Source organism: Lithobates pipiens, unplaced genomic scaffold (genome assembly GCF_037356315.1).
Source record: "Lithobates pipiens isolate NorthernLeopardFrog02 unplaced genomic scaffold, aLitPip1_a1.2 Scaffold_16, whole genome shotgun sequence".
NCBI classification, from domain to species: domain Eukaryota; kingdom Metazoa; phylum Chordata; class Amphibia; order Anura; family Ranidae; genus Lithobates; species Lithobates pipiens.
The window spans coordinates 42,712,748-42,724,103 of record NW_027507748.1 but is presented as its reverse complement, the minus strand read 5'-3'; the positions used below and the strand labels follow the sequence as shown (position 1 = coordinate 42,724,103).

Genomic DNA, 11,356 nt, shown 5'->3' with positions numbered 1-11,356 from the left:
GATCCGGGAACTTTCTAAAGGAGAGTTGGGAGCGTAAAGCCGCAGGGGCCAGCACAGAGGTGCATGGAGACAAAGGTGCAGGCACTGGCGTAGATCTAGCCCCTGGCTTGCATACAATTTTTGGGCAATTTACCAAGGCACCCTTGTTTGCAAAAGGCAGAGTTCACCACTTTTAGATTTCAAACCCACAGATCAGTGCAATTTGCACTGCTGATTTAATTATGGCTTGCGATTTCATACAATGAGATCGTAAAAAGTAGTGCAAGAATTTTTTTATTTTTTTAATCACTGCGCCATGAACAGTTTCATGGCTGGCAATGTGGCGAGACTTGCCATGCGCTTCAGAACTGTATACACATTCATCCCATTCTTGCACGGTCTCCAAAACATATCCAGATAAGACCAGAGTTACTGGAGTCAGGTTGCACATACTCAGTTTGGGGTGTTGCTAAAGGTTTTTTTTTTTCTTGGGAGAGTGCATGTGATCAGCTGAACTGTCAAATCTTACCGGTGAGAACAAGGGCTTAAAGCAGTGATGCAGAACCTTGGCACCCCAGATGTTTTGGACCTACGTTTCTCATGATGCTCAACTACACTGCAGAGTGCATGAGCATCATGGGAAATGGCAAACCTTGGCACCCCAGATGTCTTGGAACTACATTTCCCATGATGCTCATGCACTGTAGTGCAGTGTAGTTGAGCATCATGGGAAATGTAGTTCCAAAACATCTAGGGTGCCAAGGTTCGCCATCACTGTCTTAAGGTATTCTTTGGACATCTTGGAATCTAAGTTGGATGAGGTTGTACTAGGAGACCCTAGGGCAGTGATGGCGAACCTTGGCACCCCAGATGTTTTGGAACTACATTTCCCATGATGCTCAACTACACTGCAGAGTGCATGAGCATCATGGGAAATGTAGTTCCAAAACATCTGGGGTGCCAAGGTTCGCCATCACTGCCCTCCCTAGAGCAGGGATCTCCAAACTACGGACCTCCAGCTGTTTCAGAACTACACGTCCCACAATGCATTGTAAAACTAACATTCAGGCATGATGGGATTGTAGCTCCCAAACTGGAGAGCCATAGTTTGAAGACTCCTGCCCTAGAGTATGTTTCATCAGAATCTGTAGCAAGGGAATCTCTCCCTTGGTGTGGCCTTGATACGAGAAGCCTTTACAACATAAAAGAAATACACGGTGCACACACCTCTCAAAGTGTGTAGTCTGTCATTCCGACCCATCCTTGCTTGTGCTTGCTGTCTAATCCTCCACATGCAGCCTGAAAAGTCAGTTTACAAATTTTGTCTCCTCCGGTTCAGTCTGCATCTGGAGGATTAGACGGCAACCACATAGCAAGGATGGATCGGAATGTCACACTTTGTGACAGGTGTGTGTACAGTGTATTTCATGTGTCCCCAATACAAGAAGCCCTTCCCTTGGTGGGGGGTTTTTTTTTTCCCCTTCCCTTGATTGCTCTATAGCCCTTGAGGAGAAATTGGGTATAGCAGCTGCACCTGGTGGACCTCCTAATGGGGGAACAGAGGGAATGTCTTATTGGCACAGGAGGAGAATATTTTTCTCTGATCATCAGAATCTGTGAAACCACTCAAGGTGCAGAAGGTCCATTTTTTTGTATTTCCGTTAAAGTAATACACAGGGATTGCAGATGGACAACTAACGATGCTGCTGTCATAACACCTGTGTTATGGAAAAGATGCCACCTGGCACTCGACAATTGTCTGCAGCAAACCTTCGATAGATTCATTGATCTAAGCATTTTTTTACTAGGTCCGTTGGATAGGAATCCATTTGGGTGAAGCAAAAAAAGGCCTGCCAACTATAGTATTGAACATCTGAGATGCTGATCTTGATTTCAAGTAGTGCCACATTTTGAAATGGAACAAATGGTGACCTAGCATTTGGTATAACAGAATGACTGTCGCTTAACTCCAACATCCCCCTCAATAATTTGTCCAACTGCATTACTGGTGTAGGCCCACACTTTTGCACCCACTTAGGTGGTCCATAAAACAAATGTACCGACCATGTCATTAGTAAAGGGCTAAAGAACTTCATATGATTGTGGAGAGCGGTGGTCATCTGATTTTAGGCACGGTTCCCGTTACGTGAACTATGAAGCATCGGAGGAGGTGTATTCCTGAGAAATTCAGAGAGCTATAAAAAGAACAAAAAGGTCACTGTTAAAACATACAATTTTTTAAAATTAAAAATGGGGTGTTTCTGAAAAAAATCCATATAGCAATGATGGTGCATGTACATTTTGTTCTGTGTGCATAGGGCAAACATTGGGCTATTTAATGTGCCAGGTGAATGCTTTTTTTTGGTTGATTTTTAAAGGCATTTGGCCAGTAGATGGCACAATCAGGATTATTCTATGATATTTTGTGCCAGTTAGTGGCCAATTGCCTCATTTTTTTTTTTTTTTAAATCTATGAAAAACATTTGTCCAGCCCAGGAAATGGCCCAACAATATTGGTGTTTGTTTATTTATTTTTTTTGCTCCTTCACCCTGAACAAGGTATATGCAATTTTTTTTTCTTTCTTACAAATACATCCCTTTTACCTTCAAATCAAAAAAATCATTGTGTATAATTTTGAAGATACATGTCCCTGCCCTCAAGGAGGTTACAATCTAAGGTGCCAACTTAGACATGCTGGTAGGTTAATGAGCTCCTATCATATTGAGCATGGAAGCAAATCCATGCAAGCACAGGGAGAACCTGTCTGCATGTTGTGTCCTGGTTGGGATTCAAACAGAGGACTCCAGAGCTGCAAGGCAGAAATGCTATCCACTAAGCCCCAGGCCCTGGATAAAAGTGATCTGACGACTATGCAGTTCCAAGCTTCCATTTTAAAGTGGTAGTAAATCGAAGAAATGTGGGGCTCCCTGCATCGCTTACTACATTGACAGACTTGCCTTTTAAAACAAAGGCTTCATTCCAAGTTTATGGGCTCTGACTGTTTGATTGGCCAAGCTACAATGACATCATTCCCATGCAGGTGCATGGGAGCATACTCAGTATGCCGTCCCTTCAAAGGACATGTCCTGGTGCCTTCAATGGCTGCAGAAGTAGTGAATTATCTCCTAAACTGTGCACATTTAGGACACATTCATTTTACCTGCAGGTACAGTGCGTGGAAAATTTCCACATTTTATGGGATAGATCAACACAAAGTGGCCCATAATTGTGAAGTGGAAGAAAAATGGTTTAATTTTTTTACAAATAAATGTGAAAAGGGTGGGGGTACATTTGAATTCAGCCACCTTAAGGCTGGATTCACACTAATGCTTTTTGCATTTTTTCAGATTTGCATTACAGAACGTGTTCCATAGGAAACCATGTTAAATGGACTGCAGTGTAAATCTGCAAAAAGCATCAAAAATGCCATAGGTGTGACTCCAGCCTAAGTCAATACTTTGTAGAACCACCCAGTCTTTTTGGGGATGTCTTTACCAGCTTTGCACATCTAGAGAAATTTTCACCCATTTTTCTTTGCAAAATGGCTCAAGCTCTGTCAGATTGGATGGAGAGTGTCTGACCAGCAATTTTCAAGTCTTGCCACAGACTCTCCATTGGATTTAGATCTGGACTTTGACTGCTCCATTCTAACACATGAATATACTTTGATATAAAACATTCCATTGTAGCTCTCAAGTCTTTTGCAGACTCTAAAAGGTATTCTAAGATTGCCCTGTGTTTGGCTCCATTCATCAACTGACCAGCTTCCCTGTCCCTGCTGAAGAAAAGCATCCCCACAACATGATGCTGCCACCACCATGTTTCATGGTGGGGGTGATGTGCAGTGTTTTTCTGACACGCGTAGTGTTTTGCCTTTAGGCCAAAAAGATCAATTTTGGTCTCCTCTGACCAGAACACCTTCTACATGTTTGCCGTGTTCCCCACATAGCTTTCTTCTTGCCCCTCTACCATAAAGGGCAGATTTGTGGAGAGCACGACTAATAGTTGTCCTGTGGACAGATTCTCCCACCTGAGCTGTGGATCTTTGCAGCGCCTCCAGAGTTACCATGGACCTCTTGGCTCTTCTCTGATGAATGCTCTCCTTGCCCGGCCTGTCAGTTTAGCTAGACTGTCATGTCTTGGTAGGTTTGCAATTGTGCCATACTCTTTCCATTTCTGGATGATGGATTGAACAGTGCTTCGTGAGATGTTCAAAGCTTGGGATACATTTTTTTAATAACCTAACCCTGCTTTAAACTTCTCCAACTTTATCCCTGACCTGTCTGGTGTGTTCCTTGACCTTCATGATGGTTTGTTCACTAAGGGTCTCTAACAAGCTTCTGAGGGCGTCACAGAACAGCTGTATTTCTACTGAGATTAAATGACACAGGTGGACTCTATTTACTAATTAGGTGACTTCTGAAGGCAATTGGTTCTAGTTATCAGAGTAAAGGGATCTGAATACAAATGCACTCCACACTTTTCACATATTTATAAAAAAATAAAAAACCATTTTATAATTTTCCTTCCACTTCACAATTATGTGCTACTTTGTCTATCACATAAAAAACATTTATATTTTTGGTTGTAACATGACAAAATATGGAAAATTAAGGGGTATGAATACTTTTTCAAGGCACTGTAAGCCTTATGCTACAAGCTTACCTGTAGGTAAAAGTTGCAAAGTGGACTTTACTACCCTACTGGCATAAGTGTGCCTGTTCATTAAACAGGATGAAACGTATTTTCCCAAAAAAAAAAAAAAAACACAATTCAAAATAGTCAAAATGTACAACACAGGCAGGGTGTTTTTTTCCCTAATAAAGGGGATCTGTACTCTGGAAGCTGTGCCAAAAAAAAAGGCAGACAGAGGGCAAAGGATTAGATGCCAGCATTGCCTGTGCTCTGCCTGTAGCTTAACTTCAGAGTTCCACCCTAATTTAAATGCTCGTCTGCATTTGTTGCCAATCGCTATGCCTTTCCTTTTTGGATGAAAATGATCCACTTCCATCCATCCTGGCCGCAGCGAGGCACGTCATATCTTTTTTTTGCCTTGGCTGCTGAGATGCCAGTGTAATAAATCCCAAGAGTCAACGGGCACCCTCCACTGCTAGCATTGCATTATTTCTAAACCTGCTATACATATAGTAGGCTGTGAGATGTTCCCACTGCACATGTGCGAGATCTGGAGGTGCTTGCTGGGTAGCCAGCAGCACCTAATCCTGGAAGAGACTCCTAGTGGGCTTTAGCTGCCCACACTCAGGATGGACACTTGTTGGATCAGGAGGGTATAGCAAGTACCAATACCTTTTACTAACATTAGAAAACTTAGACAGATGCAGCATATGCTGTTATAGAGATATATATTTATTTTTCTAATCCATAATTTGTGAAAAAAAACCTGGAGGGTCCAGGGAGATAAGCCATGTGCAAAGGTCTGCTAACAGCTACAATCACCATTCCATGAGCAAATAGACATGAATTCCTAATGGAAAAAATAAATAAAATAAAACTAAACTATGCAATGTTGTCCTAGACACTTCACAATGAACAAAGGTCCTCTTAAATGTATGATCTGCAAATATTCCTCCCCCCCCCCCCCTGCAAACGGCCTATTCATGTATGTCAGTTGTCCTCAAACTTAAAGTGATTGTTAAAAAAAAAAAAGCCTTAATAACAAATATGTTATACTTGCTTCCTCTGTGCAGTTGGTTTTGCACAGAGCAGCCCCAATCCTCCTCTTCTTGGGCCCCTCTTTGCTGCTCCTGGCCCCTCCCTCCTTTTTGAGTGTTCCTCAGCCAGCTACAGGGGACACCACAGCCGAGTCACAGCTCTGTGTATCCATTCAGACACTGAGCCCCCCCGACCTGTCCTTGCCCCCCTCTTTTCCCTGATTGGGTGAGACAGAGCAACGATGCCGTTGGCTCCCATGTCTGCCAATCAGGAGGAGTGTACTGGATGTCTGACGGGGATCATGGACATTGCTGGAGAGAGAAGGGGCTCAGGTAGGTAATTAGGGGGGTGCTGGGGAGGCTGCTACACTCAGTATTTTTTCTCTTTATGCATAGAATGCTTTAAGATGCCGTTACAACTCAGCAACACTACGGGCCAATAGCTTGGTGGTTAAAGCGGACCTTCAGCCTAAACTAATTTTGCACTGCTTCCTCTCCCTTTTATTTAATTTTTTTTTTTTTTTTTTATAATTTTTTTTTATTTGATGGATTTTTCTAACCTAGGCAAGGAGGACATGCAAACCTCCAAGCCCCTCTTTTGGTTTCTGTAAAAAAAAAAAAAAAAAAAAAAAAACACAGTACATTTCTAAAATATATGGCACATTTTATTCCTTTTAAAAAAAAGCACTGGAGATATAAACAAAAACCCCTCCCATCCCCTGTCGTGACAGTGGGCCGGGGATCTTTATTCCACACTCACTGTCACAATTTAAAAAGAAGCGTTCTGTGAATGGAAGAACTACAAGCACCAACATCCTCTGCGGCTGATGGTTTGTAGTTCTCAATGAACTAACAGGGCCCTGTTGAGTGCTGTGGTAGTTTAAGTCTTGGGCCCCTTTCACACTTGTACGGCTTGTCCTACGATTTGGGACTGCAAAGTCAGATGACAAGGTCATTCCCCATGATTTCCAATGACTACCATTCACATTATTACAACTTCAAGTTGTGCTGACTTCAAAGTAGTCCCTGCACTACTTTGGTCCGACTTTGATCCTACTTCAGCCCATTGAATATCACTGAAGTTGGATCAAAGTCAGACTGCTGTCTTAACTGATCCGACTTTAGCATGCGACTTTGCTCTGATGATCTTGAAGGGAACGCTAAAAGATGTGCATTTAATATATAAATATAAAATTTTTTTTTACAAGGGTGAACGTGTACTTTTAAAGTGATTGTAAAGGAACAAAGTTTTTTATTTTTTTAAATAATAATCATGTTATACTTATTTGCTCTGTGTAATGGGTTTGCACAGAGCAGCCGCAATCCTCCTCTTCTGTGCTTCCCTCGCCAAGCGTCTATCATAACAAGTCATATGCTATGGGGGGCACCCATGAGAGCCCGCTCCCTAGACACTTAGGGCCAGTTCAGGCCACATGCAATCCAAATAGAAAAAATAGAACATGCTGCATTTTTCCTGCACTGGAACACTGTAAAATGCATCAAAACACACTTACTACTTTAGCGGGGGAAGCACATAGAATGCAATCAGGTAATAAAAAGTGGTTGTAAAGGCTGAAGGTTAACCATTTTTAATCTGCTCCGGTCCAGTCATATGACCCCACAGCTCCGGCTCCCCTGTATCAGTGAGCGGCTGCTGCAGGGGAGAAGGAGCGCCGACAATGACTGGGCCATGGGCGAGTCAAAATGTGATGGGCTAGTTTGCCTTAAGTAGGCTGTAAAGATAGGCACATTGTCCAGATGAAGTGCTTGGTTTAAATCGTGAAACGAGTCGACCCTAAAATGCCATAGACGCTGGCAACCCCCCTGATACCCCTGAGCAGCTTCACCAGTGATTGCTGAAGGACTTTGTGTACGTCTATTTCGCCATTCAGTGCTGTGGGTATGGACGGGTAACCTCTGCTGGCTGCTTATATGTAATCTCCCTGCACAGTGAATCTGGTGACCCGGAAATGTTCAGATCCCATGCCCTCCATGTGGGCAAGCTGACATAGAATTTAGGGTCTAATGTTGCTTGGGTGGATATTTTGTTACTGGGTAGTTCACTGTTATTGCAGGGAATCTATTGTTGGAGTAGTCTATTATTGTGTGGAGATCTATTGCTGGGATTCTATTGTTCCTGGCTGCAGGGGATCCATTTTACTGCTTTTCTTTTTATCATCATGTTCCATACAAATGATTTAGCACCACAAAATGATACTCGGTTCTGTGTTCTCTAAAAGGGGGCAGTATAGGTAGGGGGTGGAACCAAGGGACGGTGGTCAGAGGTTGGTAGGTGGCAGAGACAAGGGGTGACTCAGACGGGGGGGGTTATAACTTTCCACATAACATCTCCACCCTAGAAATACAGAGACATTGGGCTACGTGAGAGTCCCTCATTAGGACTGTTTTCTTTTAGCCATAACTTTTAGATGTTCCATGTATAGGGGACTAAGGTGGACTTTTATATCCAGAGACATTTTCATTCCCTTATTTTCATGCTCACAGCTTTATCAGCTATATGAAGGGCTTGGCTTAGGGTGGTGGGGGGTGCTCTCTGTCAGTGTCTATTTTTAACATACAACGTTGTTTTTCATAGTATTTACTGTCTGTGCGTTTTTATATATAGATTTTTTTGATATTATGCAGGTATAAGTCCCATCTGTGAAGCCGTGCGCGTCACATGTGGGACTTTGTTTGAGATGTGTATATTTGTCAATATAAGTTTAGCATATTATTTGATCATATTGCATGGTTGTGCCCCCCTCTGAGCAATCCCGAGACCATCTGCGTCTCTCTCTTTTTTTTTTGCGTTAGATGGGGGACAGCCTGACATAGATAAACCACTTGATCTGATGTGGCTATATACATGTGGATCCTAGTGTGTTTTTATCATTATTCATTGATGTCCTGGCTCCCAGAATTCCCAGCCAATGTCAGGCATTGCCCGAGTTGGAACTGCAGGATCATATTATTATATATTTTTTTTTAATAATTAGTTAGGCCTCTTTTTCACACGGGGCGCTCCGTCTATCCCCGCTGAGCAGGAAGATGACAGGTCCATCTCCGCACACTGCGCTGGGATGGACCTGTCAGAGCGCCGCTCTCCCCTATGGGAGATCTGATGACAATGGACCGCAGACTGATGGAAAACTAGGTTTTTCCTCCGTCACACTTTTTTGGAGCAGGTCAGATGTCAGCGGACATGTCACCGCTGTCATCCGAAGCTCCATAGACCTCTATGGAGCATCCGTTCAGGTTCGCTTAAAAAAATAAAAAAAAACCGACAGGCGGACCTGAACGGATCGGCCATGTGAAAGAGGCCTTAGGCTTTTATTCCACTTTAATCTACTGATGATGTTATTCCAGTTTGCTGGAGAATATCTCCATGCTCCTATATTCCAATCCGAAGTTACCAGTCTCATCCACAGTAGAGCACATTACCTGGCTAGGAAGGGTTGAGGGAAGCACCCCATTGTCTTGGTCTTTATGAATTCCTGTAGCTGCAGGAACTGCGTCGCCAGCACTGCCGCCCGAGACCGGTCGATCTTTGTCATCACAAACTGCAGAAAATCATTTCACGTTAACAAAAAAAAAAAAAAAAAAGTATGTAATGCTGCACTGCATTCTTAATATTTTATGTATTAATTATATATTTACGTTTCTTGATGAAATTTCATCTTATAAACAGTGTGACATCTTTTGTTTGAAAGTTGATATGATGCAGAATTCTAGGCCCTGAAGCAACAAAAAAAAAATTGCACCACCGTGCTTCACGGTTGGTATGACATTCTTCTCCCGTGCAGCGAACACATCTACCGTCCAGCTCTATCTTTGATCAATCTCTGGTACATTGTTCCACAAGACCTGGTCTCTGCCAATATGTTGAACAACAAACTGTATCCCTACTCTAATGATCTTTTTGGACTCCAAACACTTTTTCTCAAGACGCCCCCAATGGAGGTACAATTTGGCGCAATCGCCACCTGCTTGTAGATGTATGTACTTTGACACCAACTTTTGCTAGAATTACTTGAACACCACATGAAATTTGGGGTTCTTGGAGACTTGTTATAGTATCCGATCAGCTCTTGGGCGCAATGTGCTGGATAAGCCAGTCTTGAAACAAATTGGGTAAGTAAAATCTATGCCACTTGTAGATTATTTTCCTTACAGTGAAACGATGGACTTCAAATAATTTTGTGATCTTTCTAAATCCCTTGCCAGACAGAGAGATCCACAACCTAATTTCTGAAGGAATTTGAGAGCTTTATAGATCTTGGGGTGATGACACCACACACGTATCAATAGCAAAGAGAACGCCAGACACTAGATAGCTTTTATTGTTATTAAATCTAAAATTCCACCTGCATACCCCTAGGGAGGTTCTAATTAATGGCACCTAAATTGTGTACATAGAGTTCCATTTTAATGGATCTAAAGTAGGGATGTACCGAAATTTCGGCCGCTGAAACATATCGGCCGAAAATGCCTTTTTCGGCAATTTGCCAAAAGGAAAAGTCTGATAATTGAGCCGAAAATGGGGCAGGGCCTGGGCGGAGCACCGCCCCCCGCCCCTGGTGCCGCCCATCATGGGAGATCTATAACGCAGGAGAGCCGCCTCCGCCGTCTGGCTCAGTAGAGCGCCGGGAACATCACAGCTTTAATTTCAATAGATGTGTGTTCCCCCGTCGCGCGCCGTCGCATACAGCCCCTCCCCCTTGTCCGGGGAACTGTGATAGACAGATTACCCTTCCAGATTGGACGGGTGATCTGTCTATCACAGTTCCCCGGACAAGGGGGAGGGGCTGTATGCGACGGCGCACGACGGGGGAACACACAGCTATTGAAATTAAAGTTGTGATGCTCCCGGCGCTCTATTGAACCAAATGGCGGAGGCGGCTCTGCTCTCTCTTCGCTGCATCACTGGCTGCACAGGGGACAACACACTTATCTCCTTTATCATGCCGCCAGACTCTGACCACCTCCCGTACCATGTCCCCAGTCTGACCATCTCCTGTGTAAAAATATTTTTTAAAAGCAGTTATTTTCGGTATCGGTGCTGTTTCGATATCGGTTTCGGTCTTCGGCCTAGTGTATTTTTCATTTTCGGTTTTTCGGCACCAAAAAACCCATTCGGTGCATCCCTAATCTAAAGAGGTGGGAAATGTAGGGTGGTACTTAATTTTTCCATATGACAAATCTGGCTTTTTATTAATATAGAACAGAGGTCTCCAAACTCTACATATAGAGGGGCCAGATTACTGTCCCTTAGACTGTAGGAGGGCCAGACTGCAGCAAGTGAGGATAGAAAATGCCCCAACGCATTTGGAAGTAGACAATGTCTCAGACTTGGTGGTTAGCAGCAGGAGGAGGAATAGTGCTGTGTCAGTGAAAGGAAGGAACAGTGCACCATCATTGGCATCAGTGGAAAGAAAAAGAAAAAAGAAAAAGAAGAAAAAGTCCTATCACTGGAATAACAGAGCCTCGAATCGGTGGTAGGACCAGTGCCCCAGGGGCCAGATAAAAAGGCATGCAAAGGGCTGCCTCTGGCCCACTGGCTGCAGTTTGGAGACCACTGATATAGACTATGAAAATTAATATAACATTTTTCGAAATTGTAATTTGTTCAAGTAAATCAATCACTTTTCTGTTGGCATTGTTTGATTGAAGAAATAAAATGTTTTCCCAGTTCAAAAAGTCAACA

General features: G+C 43.2%; 1 protein-coding gene across 2 annotated transcripts in view; it reads right to left on the bottom strand.

Annotated features, from left to right (window-relative positions):
* Positions 1-257: 257 nt before the first annotated feature.
* The window catches only part of GTPBP8 (GTP binding protein 8), a 20,443-nt gene continuing 9,344 nt past the window's right edge, over positions 258-11,356 (bottom strand). For both annotated transcript variants that reach the window (XM_077479793.1, XM_077479792.1), the window contains 2 exons: positions 9,094-9,212; positions 258-2,174 (listed from right to left, as the gene is read on the bottom strand). In XM_077479793.1, coding sequence (XP_077335919.1) covers positions 2,096-2,174; positions 9,094-9,212 — 198 coding nt within the window. In that variant the 3' untranslated portion in view covers positions 258-2,095. The remainder of the gene's footprint in view (positions 2,175-9,093; positions 9,213-11,356) is intronic.